We start from the raw sequence: 24427 nt of genomic DNA, 5'->3' as shown, positions 1-24427 counted from the left end.
TTAGAAATATAAAATGTAGTTCTAGTCATTTCTAGAATCTGTAGGAGGTAGAAAACAAATGTTTTCAAAACGGGGGAGCACTGTGTTTCATTAACTAACCAGCAAACGCCATAACAACCGAACTAGCAACCGTATCGTTGTTTGACGAAAATCATGGATACTAGAAATACCATGAAATACTATTGCGGGACAATCAGTAGTATTTTCGCAAAGTTTAGAGTTGGTTGCCCCTTGCCTTTTTCCCAACAAGCAGATGAAAACGGACAAAGAAATGTCTACAAGATGCTTTGCATGCGGCTTAGATTGGCCATGTGTCCAAAAGTCCAACCTGTCCTGCTAAAGGCAAAATTTGTCGTCGATGTAAAACTGTTGGGCATTATGTCGCAAGTATGTATGTCGCAGTATGTCGCAAGCGTCCAACTCCTGTACGTTCTTTCGTGCCAACGAAGAAAGTAAACTTGATAGATCATGCAGTTGAGCCGGAACAAATGCCTAAACTGGTGCCAGAAGATGCAGAGAAGAAGGTCTATTATACGTTCCACGTCGGCAACAACACAAACGTATTCGTGTGCAAGGTCGGAGGTGTTTCGGTTGAAATGTTAATTGACTCTGGATCAGATGTTAATCTAATAACAGCAAACACTTGGAATGACCTCAAGCGGCAACAAGTACAAATAACCAAATGTGAAAAAGGCAGCACGAAAATTTTGAAATCGTATGGGAACGACAAACCCCTAGAGATTTTGGGTACATTCCAGGCACAGGTTGAAGTTGGCAACAGAATCATTAATGCCGATTTTTTTGTTACGGTTAATGGTCAACGTAACTTACTAGGGGATGTGTTATCGAAACAGCTTGGCATTCTAAGGATCGGCATGAAAATAAGGCTATCCGTTGTGCGTCACTTGAAAAGCTTCTGGAAAGAGACATCATCGGAGTTAAGAACGGCCCAGCCTCCTGGGTTTCGCCTCTTGTTGTTGCAAATAAAGCGAATGGTTCTATACGTCTGTGTGTGGACCTAAGGCGTGTCAATCAGGCAGTAGTACGCGAGTGGCATCCGATGCCTGTAATCGACGATATAATTTCCAAAATCGGAAAAGGCAGGATCTGGAGTGTTCTTGATGTGAAGGATGCGTTCTTCTTATTAGAACTGGACGACGATTCTAAAGACATCACTACATTTATTACACACCGAGGCTTATACAGATTTAAGCGACTGCCGTTTGGATTAGTGTCGGCCCCAGAAATCTTCCAACGCACCATGGATGAGATGTTAGCGGACTGCGAAGGTGCGTATTGGTACCTGGATGACGTCGACGTTGAAGAGAAAACTTTGGAGGAACACGATTCTCGCCTCGAGAAGGTATGAGTTGTACTACACGAGTATTCGTTAAATAAATGCTATTGAATTAATAATATTATTATTGTATTGAAAAACAAATTAATCCCTTTTACAGGTCCTTGCAAGATTTGAAGAAAGGGGTGTCGTTTTAAATTGTGAGAAATGTAATATGAGAGTTACGGAATTTGAATTCCTGGGATTCAAAATCGATTCTAATGGCATCGAACCATCAGACGCAAAAGGGGATGCTGTTATGAGTTTTCGTCGACCATCAAACGAAAGCGAGGTCAGAAGTTTCCTCGGCTTGGCCAATTATATGGGAAAGTTTATTCCTAATCTTGCTGAAGTTGATGAACCGTTACGTAAACTCACTCAAAAGGCGATACGTTTCCATTGGAACGATGCCGAAGAAAGTGCTTTCAACAAAATAAAACTCCTAATCGCCAATGCTAAATCGCTGGGTTTTTTCAAAATGGAAGATAATACAGCAGTAATTGCTGATGCAAGCCCACATGCGCTTGGAGCAGTGTTGATCCGAACTGACAGGGAAACTAGACAACCACGAGTTATTTGTTACGCATCTAAATCACTCACAGAGACGGAGAGGAGATACTGTCATACCGAGAAGGAAGCATTAGCTCTTGTATGGAGTGTTGAACGATTTCAGATCTACTTGTTAGGCAAAGAGTTCGACCTAGTAACAGATTGCAAGGCCTTAACATTCCTATTCACACCATCATCGAGACCATGAGCGCGCATTGAGAGGTGGGTGTTACGATTACAAGGATTTCAGTACAAGGTTGTTTACACACCCGGGCCTTCAAATATTGCTGATGTGCTTTCCAGATTATCTGTGTTTCCTCCTAGAGCATTTGATGAATCGGAAGAATTAGTAGTCCGTGAAATAGTGAGCTCTGGCGCTGCAGCCGTTGCAGTGAAATGGAAAGAAATTCAGGAAGCCAGTAAGCTGGACTTACTTAGTGGAATTGAAGTGGGAGATACAGTAATTGCGAAGCGACTGAGAAAGGAGAATAAGTTGAGCACAGAGTTCGCATCGTAAGAGTATACGGTTTACTATAAATGTGGTACAGATGTAACTATTCGTTCGTCTTTATCTGGAAAATTATACAACAGGAGCGCAGCTCATCTCAAACAATTACCAAAGTCTGGTACTTCAGGAATAGACCATGCGACACACCAGAAAGATAACACTCAAGACAAGGCACATCCTATCTTCAAACCCAACGAGAATCTGGATGCATCAGCTGCTGGAACACTGCCCCCACAGGAAAGAGTGGTACAGAAAAGGCTTCAAAGAGAAAGAGAATGGAACCTAGTAGAATGAAGGATTATATCACGTATTGATGTAAGCCATATTAATTGATATATCTATCGGTGAATGGGGTGTAGGGTTTCATACGATATATAAATATACGTTTGTTGAAGTCACGTTGAAAGTTTATTCGAGCATATAGAAATAACAAAATAGCCATAGAGAACTTTGAATACGAGACTGTCAGAAATGTGGAAGTGAGTACGGTGCACTCAAGGCAGAAACCGGATTGCAGGATACTGGCTTACGGAAATCGTGGAGTATAAACGGCCAAATAGGTTCTGGAAACAGTGCTGGTCCGCTCCCCTACACTCGGCAGGAGACGGATCCGTCGGTATACCGCATCTCACTGTTTTGGAAACGTGTTGCAATGAGTTCCAGTACGGATGTTCGGACGATGATGCGGTCGATGTTAACAGGACGCATCAGCCAGCCCTTTGCTCCGTGCCAGTGGACCCGCGCCACTGGGGGGAGACCGGTACCGGCTACACTTCTCAGGATCCGGCCAGCTTCGTCGAGGAGAGGGATCCTGTCATCTCCTGAGGCGGCTTTGCGACAGATGGCCATCACAGTCCGATGCCGGAAGGGAAGATTGCCGGCATCAACGCAGGGAGCATTAGCGGGAGTGCACGGAAGTAGACCGGAGTCCAACTTGACGTAGCTGTTGAATACAGGCGAGAGTGTTTCGATAAGGTTCGGGTAGACAGAACGCGTTAGTTCAACGCCGAAAAGCAAGCGGCTGTCGACGATAGCTTGCTCGACTTTTAGTCTAGTACGCCTATTATTGGTACGGTGTTTAATCGAGAGGGACCAGCGCAGGTCTTACATGCTACCTTCACCGCCCGTGAGCGCAGCAAAAAAGTTAGTTTCTGGTCGATGACGACACCAAGCACCCGGACGATCTTCCGGTTGTGGATGGCATCCGTGCCGAGCTTTATGGGGAGTCCTGCTAGCTGATGCCGGCCGTTGCCGACGTGTCCTCGGCACACTTACTGGCGTTCATGACAAAGCCCAAGGATGAATCCCAGCGATGGATGGTACTTACAGCCGGGTGGTTCAAACAATCGATTTGGCTCCACAGTACTCATTTGATTCTTTACCATGTTCTGAGTGTCCTCTGAAAATTTGAGCTCATTTGGATTAAAACTGATTTAGCACAAGCCGTTTCAAGTTAGCATGCAAATTAGTATGGGAAAATTTATTTTTAAATATATAAATAATAATATTGAAACGGATTGTGCTAAATCAGTTTTAATCTAAATGAGCTCAAACTTTCAGAGGACATTCAGAACATGGTAAAGAATTAGATGAGCACTGTGGAGCAAAATCGATTTTTTGAACCACCCTAATAGATATACTTTCGCGGGTAGAACGTTAAAGACCCCATCCATAGCGATGAGGAAAAGCGTCACCGCTACGACCGACCCTTGGGGGATGCCAGTTTTTTTTTTCAAGGTTCTCGTCTGACGCTGTGCCGCCAATGGGCAATTGGAAGGTTCACGAGTGAGGAATTTTTTTTAACGAAAGCAAGCATGTTGCCTGTGATACCCCAGTCTTGTAGTTTTCTAAGGACCAAAGGGGTCCAGGGTCGGCTAAAAGCCTTTGCGATATCGAGCAACGCAAGGTCAACATGCTTGCATTCTTCGTACCTTTCTTGGAGCACGCTGCCCAGGTTGACAATTTATGTGCTGGTGCTATAGCCTGGGCGAAGAGCATGTTGGCGGTAACCAAACCTTTAGTCGATTTCAAGTTTTTCCCTGAATCGCCGATTGACCATCCTCTCCACGGTTTTGGACGCACACGAGATCAAGGATATTGGCCTGAACATAGATGCATCGCAGCCAGCAACGCTGCTCTTCGGGATGGGCACAACACCTCCACTCGTCCGGGAGCATGCGGTTTTTTTTTCCGAAATATCGTTGACGATCTTGAGAAAAAGGGATTTTTCGGCCGGAGAGAGCCGTTTTATCATGGGATACCGCAACTCATGCTGTCCGGATGAGCTCCCGGTGCTCTTGGCAAGCGCATGGACCAACTCGCCTGCTGAAAAAGGCTGGTTCAGTAGACGCGGGTGGTCCGCGAGAATATGATTTCGTATTCCGTAAAACCTGCATTTCTAGTGCGTTCCTCATTTCGAATGCCGGGTTTCATTTTTTGTATTCCGGAAGGCATTAACTGACGGGAGGATTTCTTTCTCAATCTCCATACATAAACTTCTAACGCCAATGTAGGAATGGTCCAAACCAAGATTAGGAGAAATTTTTTAGTGTATCGTGCGATGCATTTTTCTATACTGGTTATAAACTACTGACAGATCGTTGTCTGAAATCTCCGGTGGCAGATCAAACACTCGACCTCGACCTCCGACCGGATGACTAAACAGCTCATGACGATTTGTTTCACTTTTGCTTATGCACAGTAGACAAGAAACGACCCGACGATATGCAATAGCGCAACAGAAAGACGACAGACAAACAATTGAAATGCAAAACTATTTCCGGTTGAACACATCTGTAATCGCGTGCGCCATGTACGACAAATCCCGAGCTACTGTGTAAGACTTCTTGCTGACACACCCGAATAACATCTTTCCCCCAAAGTTCGAGATACCAGCAGCAAGGGGTTTAAGCCAGTTCCCTTCTGGAACTGAGCGGTTCCGGGGCCACAAAATTAGAGTCTTACAACTTTTCACCAATTATCGATAATAAATAGTGAAAAATCAGTATTTCTAGATAAATACAAAGAAGCATTGACTCATCTTTTATCGAATGGTCCAAAACCAATTTGAAATCCGGCTGAGATATTAAGGTTCAAAGTCTATCATATTTTCGTGACGGTCTCCGATTTCCGCAATCCCAAAGTGAACCCCATTAAAGAAAAGACAGACGTAGTCCTACGTCAAAACGGAGTGTGACTTCCAGAAAAGGAAAGCGAAATGTTTGGAAATAGATCTCGGAGACCATGTGATGGTCATAAATTTTGTAAAACCAAACAAACTTACTCCAATTTCTAATACTAACGTTGAGGTACCCATGCAAAGATTCTTAATCAGTACAGCCCTTTTACCCTTTAAACAATCTCAATCTGGAAAATCTACTGATTCACAGCTTGGTAGAATCTTCGACATGGAAACTTGCGTAGACTCTAACATAGAATGAAGCTTCAAACCAGGAAAGTGGATTCCAATCACCAGCAACGGAACTAATCACCGTATAAGAAATCTTCACTCACCGATTTCTGAAATTTGATAACTTTAGTTGTAAATTTTTAAACATACATTAATGTAGTAGGCTGTGACATTTGAAGTGATTCCAAACAGACTAAGACTTTTGAACATGAAGAACTTTCAGTAAAAATGGAAATTCTGAAGGGTTTTCTTTGATAAATTCAACTTCCAAAAAAATTCCGGAGATTTTCTGGAAAGTTTACCGAAACAATTTAAAAAAAAACTCACAACGCTGCACGCCATCGCCGTTGGGTTTGTTCATCGGATAAAAAATTACATTACCTTGTATGGTATGATCCATATGAATACAATTGGCAGTGTGGTAAATAATACAATCTACTGTACTTTTATTGTAGATTTTTCACGGTTATAAAAATCTTTTATTGTACTTACTTTAAAAGTACAATACATTTAAATGTGATCGATACATTCTATAATATTTTAGTTGTTCGCTTATGTTTTATATTGCTCATCCAAAACTTAAACAAAATATAAAGGTATTCCATCTCGGTGATCAAATAATCCGTTATTAAGAAAATAAAAATAAAATTTTAGAATATTTCATTGGTCCATTATGTTGATGAAATAACAATTGAAAACAATAAAATAACAATAACTTTCATTATTACATGAAAAATCGTTCTACCGATTTTGAAATATGTATTTTAATTGCAGGTCTTGAAATATTCATGTTCTGATCAAATTAAATTTAAAAAATTCAAAGGAACAAAATCTTTCACTTATAATTTTACTTGGAGAATGGTTGGATTTAAAAGAGCGTGTACAATTTTGTTTGTGATTAGTGAAAAGACGAAGTAAAAGTAAACGAAGTGTTCCTTTTATTTATTTCAATACTGATTCTGCGAGCAAGCGACAGCCGATCATTGGCCGCTGTACCGTGGTGAGTATTTATAGTCTTATCATCATGATACAGGATCATTTTGATGTGGGAGAAATCTTTCAACACGAAAAAAAACTTAAATAAATTAAAACCTCATAAGCAACAATCTATTCGAAAATATCAATACACTTCATTATGCCATCTAATGAACGATCCCATACTAAAAAGCTAATAACATTCATAAGTTAATGAAAAGTATAAGTTTTGGAATGTATGCGCCTAATGCAATGTATAAGTTTTTCTTATACAGATTATTAAGCACATCCCTTGATTCACACCGCCGAAGCAGTTGGCAAAATTTAACATGTATCCTTGTTCCTTTTCAGAAATTGAGTTAATGGCAAAACACTGTTGCTTGCCACCATCACTGATGATTCAATATCGTTCGGTGACTATCATCGAGCTATATCACCAGCGGGATACAATAAAAATTAAACAGGTAACTTTTCTTTTTCTTCTCGGCTTTTACTTTTGTAAGAAACCTGACATGATTTTATAATTTACGTCTTCTACAGAAAAAAATGCGAGCAGCATCAGTTACAGCGTCTTCAGTGAGTATAGCCGGTTGCATCCACGGCGACTGAAATCTACGTTTATGCATCCCGGTCTGAATAGCAGTGACGCACTCAACAATACCACTAATAATTCAAATTTAAATTAAATGGAAACTAATTTAAATGTATACAAAAATTGAATTAAAATCAAATTGAAATTATATTGAAACAAAATTAAAATTGTATTAAACTTAAATTTAAACTAAATTTAAATTAAATTAAACAGAAATTAATTTGGAATTAAATCGAAATTAAATTAAAGTTAAATTGAATATAATTGAAATTGAAGTAGAATTATATTAAAAATATATTAAAAATGAAACAAATTCAAATTAAAATTGACTAATTACAAATTAAGTTTAAAAATAAATTGAAATAGAACCATTAAAACAAATTGTACAACATTAAATTGAATTGTATTTTTATTGTAATATTGAAGTCGAGATTGAAGTAAAATGTATTTAAAATCCCATTGTAGTTCTACTGTGAAACAATAAAAAAATTTAAGAAAAAACATTTGAAACACATTATTTTCTATTGTTTTGGCCTTCGAAATCATCCCATTGAAGGACCGTTAAATCAATTGTTTTGCTCTGAATTTTGTATGAAAAATTTTCGATTTTTTTATTGTAAAGATACATAACAACCCCCCTTTTTTATTGTAAAAGTCCCATTTACCATTCATTTAATCGTGGAAAACCATTGTCTCTGATGTCATTTAGTTGTTGAAATTCCATTACATTCAATGGTGATTTCTATGTTTTAATTGGTGATGTAACAGTAAAATTTATGATATTCTAATCATATTTTTTATCCGGGATAAGCTACGTTACGCCGAATTTTGCTATTTTGGATCCCCACTTTCCTCCTCGTATTCTTTTTGTATGGTAAATTTCATTTTTTTTGAATGAGTCGTAACGCTCGGCCTTACCTTCTCTCTCCCTCTATAGCTTTACGTAATTTGTGAACAATTCCTAATCGGTTTTCGGTTAAACATATTTTGACTGTTTTTAAATTCCAACTCCAAAGCAATCAATGAATCGCTCTTCTTATGCATATTATTATTAAACAATAACGATAGTTTAACTGCAAAGTCACTTGCTGACTTGTATTTCTTTTCTTTTTTACATTTCAGGATGAATTACACACCACGGGAAAAACACCATAAAACGCAATGGATTTGAGTGTAATTCATAAACAATACCGAACTGTTCCATATGGTTGAGAACCACTGCCCCAGCAACATCTCCCTTGACCTTGATCCTCCTCGCTTAATACCATTCGGGAGTGTTCCATCTCGTTTCCGCGCGCGCTCGTGGGCTCCCCTATTTGGAGAACGCGCAAGTGGAACAACAATAACAATCCCTCCAACCCCAACGGCAACAATAACAATAATAATGATTCTCCACTGCCGCCCTGCCTGCGACTAAGGCCATGGTGCAGCGTAAGGTTCGTACATGTATATAGCACACAAAAATATTTCGCAATGTCGTCTTCGCCTCCGCTGCCAGCGAAAAACCTAGGCAAAGGCTCATTGCCAGTCGGAAAGTCCAACGGAGCGGTCCTGTCCAGGGCGAGATCCCGACCCTCCGAGGAAGCGAATCTGGAACAATCAGATCCGCACAATGTGAATCAGTCCGTGAAGGTGTGTCCCCGGAGGAAGTTTTCAAATTCGGTCGTGTCTTGCCGAAACGGTTTGTTTGATTATTCAAATAACATTTGAAGAACACCTCAGGCCTATTGCGATGTTTCCGTTGGATAAAGAATTTCTGAACAGCTTTGATAGTGTTAGTGTTGGTGAAAAATGTCGACAATTGCGTTGTTTGTTTGAAATTGCCTGGATTCGCAATCGTTTTCCATAACGAGCACAAAATTCCCCATTGGATTGTAGCAGCCCACCACGATCGGTAATAAATTTACATCTAGTGCTGGAAAAAAGTGACACGTTCCATTACGAGAAAAAAAAAATATTCAAAGTTAATGCGCAATACTCGTTAGTTCGCCGCTTGACAGCTGTCAAGAGGAAAAAAATATTAGAAATTCCCGAAAAAACGAACACCCAGTGCATCGCAGAGTGTTTTCAAACAGCATAGCAATTATTGATCTTTTTTGAATCGGTTCCTCCCGAAATTCAATCGAAGCGAAAAGTGGCGTCATCATCATTGAATCTCAAAAGTGTGATGCGACGAACAGCAACCAACCAACCACGACCATCAACAGTCAGCGTGTCATCCAGGAATTGCTGGTATTAGTGCCTGTTACGAGGTAGGTACACGCGCTATCCCACACTCAAAAGGGGGTTGGGTACTCAGCTGAGTGACCATCAGCCACCCACCACCCACCATGCGACCCTCGCTGCCGGCCGGCGACCCAAGCTTGCAAATTGTCGTCGTCTCTCTGTTTACACACTCTCTCGCTCCATTATTGCGTTCCCTTGCGCTCACTCTCAGCGTGTTTTGTCATCTCCTTTTGCTGTTTGAGTGATGGAATTGGTGAAAAATTTTCCAAGTTCAAGTTCATTGTGTATTTCCCTTTGGATTCATTCATACGAAATTTTCCGCTGCTGGTGGCAGCTTCGGTGGAAAAGTGGCTCAATGATTACTTCTTTTTATTTGAATTTGTTTTCGGATTATAAAAATTGTGTCCAAAAGATAATTGCGAAAAAGTGAACCGTGAACGAAAGTGAAACAGATTTTCATACCATTCAAGTAAGCCATGCATTAGTCGATCGATAGCCACATACAAGTTTTCCTCACCATTTTCGTGACCTTGATGACGATAACAAAAACAATAACAAAAACTTGCTTTGAAAATTGCGAAGTAATCGATAATTTTCCCAAGTTGTACCAACCAATTGCGCTTGATTTATGGCCAATCAAGTAATGTAATAATGGCAAATAAATCATCAGCTGATGTTTTATCCATCACTGGGGATAAAATATCAAACAAGGGAAAAAATAACACAGTGGATCGATACGGACGGCCGCTCCGGAGCATGACACGGCAAATCATGGGGTTTCGTGCTATCCAAGATGGCCGCTCAAGTTTATTTTCAATATACCTACCAAGGTGCATATACATAGGTGTGCACAGATACCTTTCGATAGTGAATACGCGAGAAGCAATCGATTCCTGTGCTGACAGCGACTAAACACAACACCAATGGAGTCCATCAGCGCCATGTTAGAAGGCAAATCTGCTGTTGTCATCTGGATGAATGGAAACTGAGCGAAATCTGAATATTGTACTGCATCCAATTGAACTTGTGATGAGAAGGTTTCTAGTTTTTCAATTGAAACCTTTGTTATTTCGGTGGATATTTGTTTATTTGTTGTTCATGCAATGACGCAACTTAGTTGCATGCACATGCCAGTATGTGATGGGATTGAAATAGGGATTCTGGATTGACTCAAAGAAATTGTTTAGAAATATTATGCCCAGACTGTTTATTAATATTCTTGTTAGTCAATAATATATCAGATCAGACGTTGTCGAAATCCAGAAGCGTTGATATCGACATGGAATAATTTGTAAACTTTGATGAGAAGGTATGGATCATGGCAGCAACAGCTATTGGCACCATGTTTAATGATTTATAATTTCTTCTTCATGAAGCAGAGCTTCTAGCCGAACTGTTCGGAACAGTGAGTAAATATTTGGTAATAAATTAGCCACTTGTACCAAATAATTTAAAAAAAAATGTGTTGAAAAGCTCTTGCGTGACATTCTTAAGCTTCCCAAGAGTGGGGAAAAAGAGTATCATGTAACAGTAGTAAAGTTTAGCATACCATGTCAAATTTAGCCAGTTATTCCAAGGAAAATTGCGCAACGCATATCGGACGACCTCACGTTGAATAGATTCAAATCGAACAACCCATACAAGTTGAGAGTGTGCTAACGAGAAGTTTTCACATATGATTTTTGTACCTGTAGTAACGGAACCGAAAATACCGGCAATACCGTCGAATTCCAGTACCGAACCGGGATTTACGGGGCTTAAAAAACTTTAGAATATGTTATTAGATTTTGCATAAAATTGTAAAATAAAGGAAGTAAGCAGCTAATGATTAAAGGTTCCTTAAAGGTGACAAATATGTTATCAAAAAAAATTTTGAGCCAAAGCCGTTTAAGTTCATCACTGATTTATAAATGAGTGCCAACGCTAGTGACTCACTGATCAATCTGTCAACCAATTTGTTTGATATTAAACGTTATTCCCAACGTTACTTAACAAACATAACAACGATAACATTTTGAATCCTTTCATAATGCAGATACAGACCCCATTCGATTTTGGCATTTATGTTACCAAAATCGAATGGTTTTTGTTTTCTTATGGTACTACACATTTCTTCACTTATTATGACACTAGACACCCTGTCTTGTCTTGTCTTAGCACATGCACAGCCAGTATTGAAAAGAATCCTGGAAATGTCGGTTGTATTCCCGAGCATTTTCTTGTCAGCAATAATATTTGCAGTATATTACAAATATGACACAAATATTAAAACGGCCAGGCCCACCGTGCAGGCTTGAAATTGGGAGATAACTCATAACTCACCGGTAATCGGATTATTCAGTAATGAATAACATGATCAACGAAGAGTGGTGAATTAACGAAAGGAAGAAACGGGGACAGCCGTACCAACCGTTTCACATTCAAGAGTTATATGATTAGGTGACGTTGGAGGGGACATGGCTAAGAAAATGTATACCCCTTCTTGCTGATCCAACTTCCAGGGATGGGACACAGGTATTTCTCCCATATGTCCTGGCTATTAAGCCTAGGCTAAAGCGCCATTACTCGCTCTCTGAAACGATATAAAATCAAATTATGAAACAAAATTTTATATTTACAAACCTTGATCATGATATACCTGTCACTAAAGAGTTCTCAAAACTACAAATAGATTGTAACGTGATTCTTTTCACCGACAACGATGGCAAAATATTATTATCGGAAGTAAAGTGTTTTCACACTATTTAGCGTATGACACTAGACACCCTGTGACAAGTTTTTACGCGGATTTTAAAATCTAAGCGTTAACTTGAAATTTTTACGCCGATTTTCTTTGGATTTTTTTACGTCGACCCCTAACCATTTTTACTCAGGTTATGAGACTTAAGCGGTTCATAAGCTATTAATAAATATGAAAATGAAAGAAATTGTGTTGCCAATAATCGAATGGGGTCTATAATTAGGATAACCCAGAAATATTCAAAGTGATACAAAATTGGACCTATATCCAAGTCAGAAAGGAACTCTTGTTCCGTTACCGATTCTATACGTTGAACGAAGAAACCAAATTTAGTTAAAACATTGACAACAATAAAAATACTCCAGTACCGGCATTTTCCCGATACTAGGGCCTCTCAAAACCAGTACCGGTACTATAAAAAAGGAACCTATTTTCACAGAATTCGTTGAAAGTGTTCAAAACTGGTTGAACATAAAATAGCCTATATAATAGAGGGAAAGACTATCGTTGGGGTTCCCTTCATTCTTTTTTCCAAGCATATTGAGTACATAACCACCAAATGGTACGGATTCTGCAATAAGATTTTCCCTATCCCAGTTCCGACCTGAGACGAGACTTGCAAAGATGCGGCTTCTTTTTCTTTGTTTTGACTCTTGTTCTACTATTCTTCACAGCTGGTCGAGGTCCTGCCAAATCACACCAAGCGTCAAAAAAATCATCCATTTTCGGTCCAAGCTTTCGTTCAGCAGCTTTAAATGGTCGTAAATCGTTTCGGTTATCCCTCAACCCTATAACTGAGGATATCCAACAGCAAATGTACGTATGAATTGAAATGGAATTACTTTCGTTTTCCTTGCACGAACAAAATATCATAAAATATCACGTTGTTTCCAATTTAAAATTGGCCATATCGGACTATGGTTTATTCTGTTTATTCTTCTTCGTTTATTCTAAAGCTTCGTATTGTGCTAAATATGCATGACGATCAGTAAAATCAAGACTTTTGAATCCTGCCCACCCCAACCAGCACAGTGAGTGAAGAGATTTGGGACAAAAGATCAAAAGGACAAATGGTCTATCTATCAACAAATGAAAAAAAAAGGTCCAATCAGACGACATAATTTTTAATAAGATGTTAGGAATATGCTTCCGAACTAAAATCTAAAATCTAAAAGTTCGGAACCCTCCATTTGAGAAACATGAAGGCTTTTTATCAGCCAACTCAGTATCTTCGTTGAAAGATGCTTGGAAGTGTATTTCTAAGTGTTTCGGTAGCCTCCTTCCAAGCAACTCGAAGGACTCCTTTCAAGAGGCTCCAATGAAAAAACTAATGAAACTTAAAAGACACTCCTTTCAAAAGTTTCGGAAGCCTCCTATCAAGTTGCTCAGATGTCTTCCTTCAAGAGGCGCGGGAGCCTCTTTTCAAAAGGCCTCGTTAGTTTTCCGTTAGACTGTTTTTTGTAAGTCGAATCATGAACGATTCTTTGGGCCATGCGGTGGGATTGGACTCGCGCTAGATTTGATTCATGCATGAAATTCAAGAATTTGACTTTCTCCCAACTAACTACAAGGACTTCTCCTCTTACACGCTTAAAATCAATAACACAGAGATGTGTTTGCTTCACGCAAAACGGTCCTAATGCAGAACAACACCTAGATGAGCGACAGTTGCACAGCCACAAAAATAGCTCGTGTTGTTTTATTGATTGGTTCCCCATAAAACAAGGAATCTGTACAAACGTTAACATGTTAAAAAGGACCGTTATCACGTTGTTGTTCTGCATTAGGTCCGTTTTGTGTGAAGCAAACACATATCTGTGTTATTGATTTTAAGCGTGTAATACATCTGCTACTATTGAGCATAGGCGTTGCTAGAGCTCCGGTAAGGGGGGGGGGTCAGGGCCCCAGTTGTTGTCATTTGTCTTGTTGCACCACTAAATATGCGAAAAATTAAACTGATTTCTAGTAATGGTCAAGATTAATATAAACAGGTGTTGCAGTATGCCAATTTCATGATCCAGCCATTTTGGATTTTTGTATGGGACAGCCACCGAGTTTGTTTACGTTTTGCACTGAAAATGAATTTTCCACCCCCGCGCTAAGCTTTTCCATCTACTGTCGAAGTGAGTGAATCCTGATATAAGAACCCTGGTAATGGTGTGATTTAGTCAATAGCGTCTAATTTTCATATTTATTGTTGTAGATAAATTGCATCGTTTAGACAGAGGATTCTTAATCGTGATGTCCTTTAATCGTATCTTTGTATTTTCATGAATTATGCACAAGGTTTTCAAAATCAGCTGGATGGATCTCTTTATTTAGGTTTGTTTGGTATGCAGAACTTTTAAATTAAGGGGCCGTACTTTCTTCCCAATTTCATGATAACTGTATGATATTCCGAATTTTGAGAGCATTTTGAAGGTAGCGAGGGCCGTGCACTAATTACGTGAGAGCTAAGGGGGAAAGGAGGATGTCGGTTATTTTCGCTCCATATAAAAATGGATTTTAATGAGAATCAACAATAAACTTAATACTTTTAGGTTTCATCATAGTTTGTACTAGTGCGATTACAAAAAAAACATACAACAATAGGTGTTAGTGTTAGGTTGCAATATCAGAACTTTTAAAATTGACAGCCACAAATAGATCCGTTTTAGGTTTTTTTTTTTGTGTGTTCCATACGTGTGCTTGTCGAGTAAGAATTCGTTAGAAGACAGAAGCCCCTTCCCGCCACAACGTTTCATCGAGATATATCACCTTCCACACTGATATTCTTCCCTACCCCTTCATACGGGAGCTTGGCCTCTTTCGTATCCTAACGGAACTATCAATTCTATACTTTCGTCTCTAATTCTATCATGAACATGTGTGTCTAAGTTTGGAAGATGATATTAGCATTTCCATATCATTGTTTCACCGAGGTTCATCGGGAAAGCCGACCGATTCCTGTTACGCTGTGATTTCGGTCCAGCTAATCGAAGCCCTGCTCGAAACCGCCATTCCTTGCCGTCATCGAACCATTTCGTCCCAGGCCGGTTCATGTTCCGGCGTGAGCTCGGTCAATCCACATCCGCCATTTGCAATCCGTACACCTCCAGATCCGGTTCACCATTTTTCATCCGCCGAGCATGCTACACTACCAACAGTTGTAAGCCGCAAGTGCCACAAATATTATAAGTGACATCACTAGTAGACCAAAGTAGGATAACATACAGCTGTAGAAAGAGTATAGTTTGTGGCTCAGGTTTTACCCAGTGATACCTAGGTCAAATTTCGTTTTGACTCAAATCCCGACCATGTCTCATATTCCGAACACCTGCGTCATAAAGCCATTTGAACATTCTCCTAGGGTCGTAAGTTCATTTATATTCTTGATCCTCATTACGGAAAATGATTGTATTTTTTTTGTTTAAAACGCCCGTATTCGGAATATGAATCATATTCAGAATATGAGACAGAACGGTAGTTTGCAGCTAGTTTTGCATTGCACGTAATTTCTGATAATTTCCGCTTAACATAATAATCTCCGTGATAGATTCTCTACCGTGAGCTGCGTCTAGGCTACCCGAGCAAAGTCTGAAAACATAATGAGAGCATACACAGAAATAAATGCATACCCACAATCATGAATAAAAATAATGAAATAATGAATCATGCCAGTTCATGAAATCATGATTATAATTCCTGATTTCAGGAACATTATTCATGGTACTACGCAATCTTCAACAGTCGACAAAATGCATAACCAGTTATACTTCGAACACTCCCTTCTCAAGAAGTGAGAACGGCTGAAAGGTAGCACGCCGCACTCTCCCTCGGTGTACTCGCGATCAAAACCCCTGTTGAACTTTTTTTTTATTTTTCGATCTCAATAACCAAATCGTAACGCATTGGTTGCGTTACGCGAAAATAAATCTTGAAATCATGATTTATATTCATGATGTATTTTCATAAAATGAAAACACGATGGATTCATGAAATCATGAATTATTTTCTCATTTTCGGGAACAGATTTTTACCCGTGTATAGAAAACATATTTTGATTTTGACATCAAATTGAAATCATAATTTGTTTTCAGATATGAATCATCATGATTGATTACATATTTTGATCACATTTTGCTGTAGATTTCTAAATTGTATGATCTGATATCTGACGCTTGCCAAAACGCCCCAATAAGCGAACGGCATTCGCCAGTTGGAGTGAGGTCGTATATCAATCAGTGAACGATCACTGTATTATTTAAATCCTCTTGTAAGGTTGGGTTTGTAAAGCTTTGCATAGTGGTTATATGGTTACAAAGGACTTATGCTTTCAAATGTATCCACCTTAGGACTCGGTGAGCCTCAGTCTCATTCCCAATAACACTGCTAAATCCATATTGTCTTTGTTTTTGTACCTAATAATTAATTTATTTTGATTTGAGATCGCAGCAAGCCATGCGCGCGGATGGTTGCTTTTGAATTGCTGTCACGTTTTTGTTCGTTCCCGCAACAAATAGATTTGGCTGATGTCTATATTTTGCATATATGCTCTAGAAGAAAAAAAGTTTATGTGATCTGAAGTTTAAAATTTACGCGTTTGGTGACCTTTAATGAAGTGTGTTTCTTAATTGAGTGCGCGAAATCGTTTGAGGAGTTTGTATACGGGGACGTCCTTGGTGCAATATGTGTGGCTGAGTGATAATATCAGAAATACATGAACATACATACATTGCTCAGAATAGATCTGGAAGAGTGAAGTGAATAGGACTAGAAATGATCATCGTTTCGTCAGTTCATTGAGCCGGAATGGATCAATTTGGTGAGATTGTTTCAATATGTTTTTATATAATTCCAAAACTAAATGCGCGCTGAATTCAAAAATTCGGAAGTTTGTTTATGGATCCATTATCCAATTGATAATAGTAGCATAAACAGGCGGGGCTTATTGTAAGTGAAAGTGTCTCGGACTGGACGTGAGTTATAAGGGAGTCTGAAATGGGTCACTGGAGCTGCAATAGATTGCAGAGATATCACTGTTTTTCTTGAAAAAATCCGTTGTTTTCAAATGCCTGCATTTTTGAATGTGGGAAAAGGGGGGATCCGTTCCTCCCTGGGTTGGACAGAGGATGGGCTAACGATTGCCCTGCATATTTTGGTATTGGAGAATTTGAGGTTTTTCCATCATTTAAAAAAATGGCTTTCTGTACACTCAGAAAAAAAGTGCATATTACAAATATGTGCAATGCACTTGAAATAGGACCAGTTGCATTCACTTTTTAAATAATATGTGCGGTGCTCATGAAATGGTGCTGATTCTATCATCATGAATTTTATGTGCGAATGTATTACGATTCACATAAGCGCTGCACATAAAACATATAATGATTCGTTCAGTAAATATTTATTAGTATTGCACATACTTTTCAAAAGGTATCATATTTAACTGGTATATAATCATGAACTACGCAAATGAAATTAGATGTTACTTTATTTGTTTTTCAATAATAAGTTTATATATAAATCATGCTTTTATTGAGCTTGTTGCGCTCCTGTAACTTTATCGCATCATTTCCATCCAGATCAAGTTCGAATGAAAGTTCATCATAATATGTACCGCCTTGTGTTCAGCCAGGGTTTGTTGTAATATTTCAACAGAATTTTTCAATAAATTATTGATTTTCCGAATGAACACTAGTCAAACCTCCGGCAAAGCATCGGAAATATTTAACCCATCGTGTGCTGCAGGCTGCAGTGTATCATTTTCGCCACCGGTTAGCATTCTGAAAACATAATTGAAAGTCATTCCTAATGCCACACAAAAAGTTTGAACACGCATATTTTCATAATGAATAATTTGTATACTAACCTCGACGTATTATGCAGCATAGTGCAATCCGTTGATGATACCGCAGAATATAATTTAAAACTGTTTTCTTGATTTTTCTAGATCTCTGATCTTGTTTTTTTATTGCATCTTTGTGTTTTGTCGGCTTGTTTCACTCAAACGCTACATGATGAATTTTATGTGTTATGGCTTATAGATCGATAATCATTGGTCTGCACTTAAAATAAATAACATTAGCTTTCAATAGTTTTGCACATATTTTGTATGACTTGCATTTGAAACTAATAACTGGGGCCATAGACCAAGTCTATGCGACTTTTGCACATAGAAATAATTAGTCGATTAATTTGAGTGTACGAGGAAATCAAAATCATCAGTTCTAGAAGTGTTGTAAACCAAAAATTTATCGCCCAATTCGTCAAAAACTAAATGTTTGTAGTAACCATAATTTCCTTATACATTTCCAGCGCATCTTCACTTAATATACCGATTGGTAGAATATAATGTTCAATAATATCAAACGCTTATCAACTTACTTACTTATGGATCCTGTACACCTCCGGTGGTGCAAAGGGCTGACTTGAAAGATCTCCACCCTGAGCGTTGTCCAGCTATCGCTTTAACCTGTTACCAGCATGTGAAGGTCACTATTGAAGCCAAACCCTCGTTTCAATCCCTGTGAAAGCGATGCGGAAAATGAAAGGGAAAGCAACGTGACAACCCCAAACGGGCTGGGGCAGCCGCGACAAGGACCGAGCGAGGCTCAATTGGCCGCTAGGAGCGGACTAATCAAGAAGCTTCCCAATTTCTCCGGGAAACCCGAAGAGTGGCCGCTCTTCTTCGGAGCATATCACGCATCCAACGAAACTTACGGATATCCAGACGTGGAGAACTTGGTGAGACTTCAAGACTGCTTGAAGGGACCGACGCTTGAATCGTTTCGTGGCCAACTTATCTTCCCAAAATCCGTTCCACGCATAATCGTAAAGCTACGTCAGAACCATCTGGAAAAGGTTTGCAAACTGGAACCACTCAGGGCCGAAAAACTGGCGAGTTTTATACCGTTCGGAAACGCTGTGGAACAGTTGTACGAGCACTTGGAAGCAGCAGATCTCACTCTCCACTTGGTTAACCCGATCCTTATCCAAGATCTAGTTAACAAACTTCCGAACGGAGAAAAACGGCAATGGATCCACTACACGCGGAAGAAGAATGCAGCGCCACTTCGAACGTTTACCGATTTTTTGTCGGGCATTGTGACTGATGCCTGCGAAGCGAAATAGACCGAAGGAAAAAGCGACGGTGTACAGTCATAATGAGGTGATGTCTTCCGGTGTAAACGAGACCTACATTAAGCAGCAGAAGCCAGCAAGGTATGTCAGCGCACGGATCACCGACTGTGGTTCTGTCAGGACTTCAGGGTCTTATCCCATGCAGATCGGATGAAGGTCGTTGCCAGGTGGAAACTATGTCAGGTTTGTCTTAATGGTCATGGGGGTCAGTATCGCTTTAAGATTCGATGTAATGTAGGTGACTGTAGGGAACCTCATAATCCTTTAGTTCACCCAGTTGCGGGCGTAGTGGGCATGAGCATGCACATTAGGTCGGGTCAGTCAGTTATTTTCCGAATGGTTCCAGTGAAGGTGCATTTTGGGGGAAGGTCGATAACAGTCCTCGCATTCCTAGATGAAGGTGCCTCAGTAACCTTGATCGACAGCAAGCTGGCTGATCGTTTGGGGCTTGTAGGTGTTCAAGAGAAGCTCACTATCAAGTGGACAGCTGACGTTTCAAGGGTAGAGAAAAGTTCTCGGCGTATGAATGTTTGGATTTCGGCAGTGAGTCCGCCGGGTAATGCGAAGATGTTGCTCCAAACGGTTCACACAGTCGAGAAGCTGATGCTGCCTCATCAAGCCTTGAATGCTGAAGAACTGGCGATGGAGTATGAACACATACGGGACTTGGAAGTCACATCGTACGACGGTCGTCCAGGAATCCTAATAGGAGCAAACAACATCCACTCCTTTGCTCCGATGGAGGCAAAGATCGGCACGACAATCGAGCCGATTGCTGTCCGCTGTAAGCTTGGTTGGACCGTGTACGGGCCAAGACAAACCGACTCGGCGCTGAGAGGGAGCTATTTGGGATATCACCAGAACGTGTCAAACGAGGAAATCCACGAGCTACTGAAGAACCACTATGCATTAGAGGAATCGGTAGTAAGTGTGCAGCAGGAGTCGCTTGAGGACAAGCGGGCTCGGTCGATACAAGAGCGGACTACAAGACGACTTAGTGTTCGATTTGAGACGGGACTCTGGCAGACGGATGAGATTCACTTCCCGGATAGTTATCCAATGGCCCTGAAGCGAGCGACTCATTTGGAGAGAAGGCTGGAAAGGAAGCCGGATTTATACCAGAAAGTTCGAAATCAGATCCAGGACTATTTGGATAAAGGCTATGCACATCTGGCAACGGAGGTGGAGATAGCCAATACACATAGCGACAAGGTTTGGTGTCTTCCTCTGAACGTCGTTCTCAACTCGAAGAAACCCGGGAAGGTGCGGCTAGTCTGGGACGCGGCAGCAATTGTTCAAGGAGTATCCCTAAATTCAATGTTGCTAAAGGGATCTGATCTACTTGTGCCGTTAGTGTCGGTGATTATCGGAGGAGTACGCAACTCAATTTCCGGAGGCGGCTGCAGCAATCGTTCATCGACATTATGTCGATAATTACTTTGACAGCGTTGACACGGTCAAAGAAGCGCTAGAACGAGCGCAACAAGTGAGCTTCGTTCACAAGCAAGCTGGTTTCGAGATTCGGAACTGGGTTTCGAACTCAGTGGAAGTACTTTCAGGTCTTGAAGAAGATAAACCCAAGAAGCCGGTTCTATTCTACCAGGATAAGCAGTTGGGCAGCGAGCGCATGCTTGGAATTACATGGGATCCAGAAATAGACGTGTTTGCGTTCACAATAATGCACCGGGATAGTGTCAGAGCGTATTTGTACGATAGTAAGCGGCCAACGAAGCGAATAGTTTTGAGTTGCGTGATAGGATTTTTTGATCCACTTGGTTTGCTATCGCCATTCACTGTTCAAGGTAAAATAATAATTCAGCTATTATGGCGATGCGGTTGCGAATGGGTGACGAGGAGTGGTGCAAGTGGAAGCAGTGGACGGATCTCCTCCCGGAGGTAGAAGCCTTTCAAATACCACGATGCTATCTTGGTGACACAATATCGTCGTCGGTGGAATCTCTCGAGTCACACATCTTTACGGATGCGAGCGAGCACGCCTACGGATGTGTTGCTTACTTGCGAGCGATCGTGAATGGGAAGATCCATTGCAGTCTGGTTATGTCCCGAGCGAAGGTAGCGCCACTCAAGCGGCAATCGATCCCCCGACTAGAGTTGATGGCCGCAGTGCTTGGGGCGAGGCTGAGTCAAACCATTCTAAGCTCACACTCTCTGCGGATCACTAAAACTGTGCTGTGGACCGACTCAAGAACCGTATTATCCTGGCTGCGTTCTGATTCATATAAGTATAAGCAGTTCGTAGCATTCAGAGTGGGTGAAATTTTACTTTGTATAACTTCCTCCAAAGCGATGTTGAATAGCAGGCACGAAATAGCATCACCTCGTAACCCTTTGCTCGTAGCGAAGAGGCTCGGTAATGCCCCTGAAAGTCAAACTGCGCACATCACTCGATTCATCGTCGTCTTGACCAACAGCATCACTTTATCCGGAAATCCGTGTCCGTGCATTATCTGTCATAACTAATCTCGATCGATTGTCTCATATGCGGCTTTGAAATCGATAAATAGATGATGTGTGGGCACGTTGTATTCGCAACATTTCTGCAATATTTGGCGTACGGCTAACGCCCGATCCGTAGTAGAGCATTCGCCCATGAATCCTCCCTGGTACTGCCTCACGAACTCTCTTGCTATTGGTTTTAGTTGATGGCATAACATTTGGAAGAGCACCTTGTAGGCGGCGTTGAGCAATGTGATTGCACGGTAGTTGCTAGCTACAATCCAGCTAGTCGCTTTGTTTGTAGATGGCCGGTGATCGGACCGGACAGATTGCATTAAGTATTGAATGACAAACGGCCGAAAATCCATAAACTTTGCAGCATCTCGTGGAATAGTAGTACGAAGTACTTTCTTCCCCCGCAAGATTATCCACAAAACCACATGGTAAATAGGGCTTCCAATTTTCCCGGGAATCAACTTCCCGGGAAACGGGAAATAAAATCGAAATAAATTTGAGTGCTTTAATCGACAGAAATTTATTCAAAATTATTATCATAAACAATTTTTTGAGCTCAGAACTGTTTGGAAGTCGATTTAGATGCAGCGTGTACAATGTTGAAACACATTACAAAAGTAAGAAACTAGCCAATTTATTTCCTTTATTCTTATTAGGTTGAATAAAAAATGAAGTATGCCGCATACTTTATCTACATGTTGTAGCATAAAATATAAATATTCATATCCTTCGTTAGATTCATTTAGAAGTCAGAGAAGACGCAAAAAAAAACGCAAAATCGATTTAGCCACTTCCAAATTTTGTACGATTTTGCTGAAAATTTTGGAAAAAGGGTATCTCATCATGCGAAAGCGATTATGAGCTGACCCGTTGAATCGCAGATATTTTTTCAAAACGTGAATAAGTCTAATGAAAATAAAATCTTTAAAAAACCGACGAATTAACCCCATGCCTACAGAAAAATACGAAACATAGACTTGAACGACTTTCACAGTATATAAATGCTGAGATTGCAAATAAGAACTCACTTTCAGTGGATATGGCATAGAATAAACATAGAATTGATGAGGTTTCTGAGCAAGTTTGCTGTCTATGCCCAAAAGCTTTAGGAGATAAGAGATGCACCAGAGAATTTAGAGATTGCATCTTTATTTTGCAGATTCTAGATCTTGTTCAAGCATAAGGTCTGCAGTGTCCTGGTGATATTTTTCTTAGGCTCATTTTTGCCTTCTGAAGTATGTCGTATTCCTCATCGATATACACACTCAGTTTTTTATTTCTGCAGCTCGGCAAAATGCGCACAGCCGTTTGCCCAGCAAATCAAAAAACTGATATCCCGTTTATTAGCTGGTTTTCGGCAAATTATTTGCTGATTTTCAGCAATTTTGACAGAAATCTCGGTAAAAGACTTTTTGCTAGGACTCGGCTGTGCGAATCTCGGTAAAAGTAGTACTCAAATATCTGTGATATTTGAAACATGTCGCTTTGCACAACCATCTGCGTTCTCAAAGACAATATTGCTTTATTCCGGCTCTTCCTAAACGGTTTAGGATTGCATCGCACAATTCAGTAGCAACTCTACTTATGCATGACTTCATTTATTATCATTATGTGGATATAGGGAATTGAAAAAGATTTTGGTATGTTCATTGGAAGAGGACATTTACTCCATCAATTTAAAATATGAAGTTTTTTTAGAGAACGAACAGCAAATATTAGCATAAATATAATTAATTAGTACCTTCACAGTTAAAAATTCTGAAAATTACATGCCATGGAAATATTTGAACTCATATTTTTGTGTTCAATAGCCTTCAAATTTACATCCAACTTTTTCTTGTGCGTATTCAAGCCCCATAGTAATGACAACCTGTAATTTTAGAAAGTGATGGAAAAATGAGTCGAATCGAACGGAGCCTTTTTGTTACATCATATATGCTGTAACATTTTTATACTGTGTTATATTTAGTTTATAAGACTGAAAACCTGTAGAAATACTTCCCGGGAAATTCGGGAAACTGATATTCATATCCTGAATCAGGAATCCTGGAAATTTCATTTCCCGGGAAATCCTTCCCGAGAATGGAAGCCCTACATGGAAATGACCTGCAAGAAACAGGATACCAAATCGACCACGTTCTAATCGGGGGTAAATTCTTCTTCGACCTCACGTACTTACTACTTACTGCATATTGAATCGGACCACTACCTCCTCGTTGCAGTATGCCTGCGCTCAAAACTCTCGACGGTGTACAACACGCGTCGAAGTTGAGCGCCGCGTCTTAACATTGGGCAACTGCAAGGCAATAGACTAGCCGAAAGATACGCGCAGAATCTGGATGTGATACTTCCAATGGAAGAGCAGCTAGACCCACTTTTCTCTAAGATGGCTGGAGAGATATTCGATTAACCATTGGAAGCACCGTAACCGCTGCATTAGACACAGTTCCCCCCGGATCAGAGAAACGACTGGTATGACAGCGAATGTAAGTAGTTAG

At 40.2% G+C, this 24427-nt stretch overlaps 1 protein-coding gene across 1 annotated transcript in view; it reads left to right on the top strand.

Moving 5' to 3' along the window:
- Positions 1 to 8498: 8498 nt before the first annotated feature.
- The window catches only part of LOC134208007 (uncharacterized), a 36780-nt gene continuing 20851 nt past the window's right edge, over positions 8499 to 24427 (top strand). The window contains exons 1-2 of the mRNA XM_062684109.1: positions 8499 to 9050; positions 9498 to 9621. Of these exons, the coding sequence (XP_062540093.1) occupies positions 8843 to 9050; positions 9498 to 9621 (332 nt within the window). The 5' untranslated portion in view covers positions 8499 to 8842. The remainder of the gene's footprint in view (positions 9051 to 9497; positions 9622 to 24427) is intronic.

This window comes from Armigeres subalbatus, chromosome 1, assembly GCF_024139115.2.
Source record: "Armigeres subalbatus isolate Guangzhou_Male chromosome 1, GZ_Asu_2, whole genome shotgun sequence".
NCBI lineage: Eukaryota > Metazoa > Arthropoda > Insecta > Diptera > Culicidae > Armigeres > Armigeres subalbatus.
Note: the sequence above shows the minus strand (reverse complement) of the source record. Positions and strands in the feature narration are given on the sequence as shown.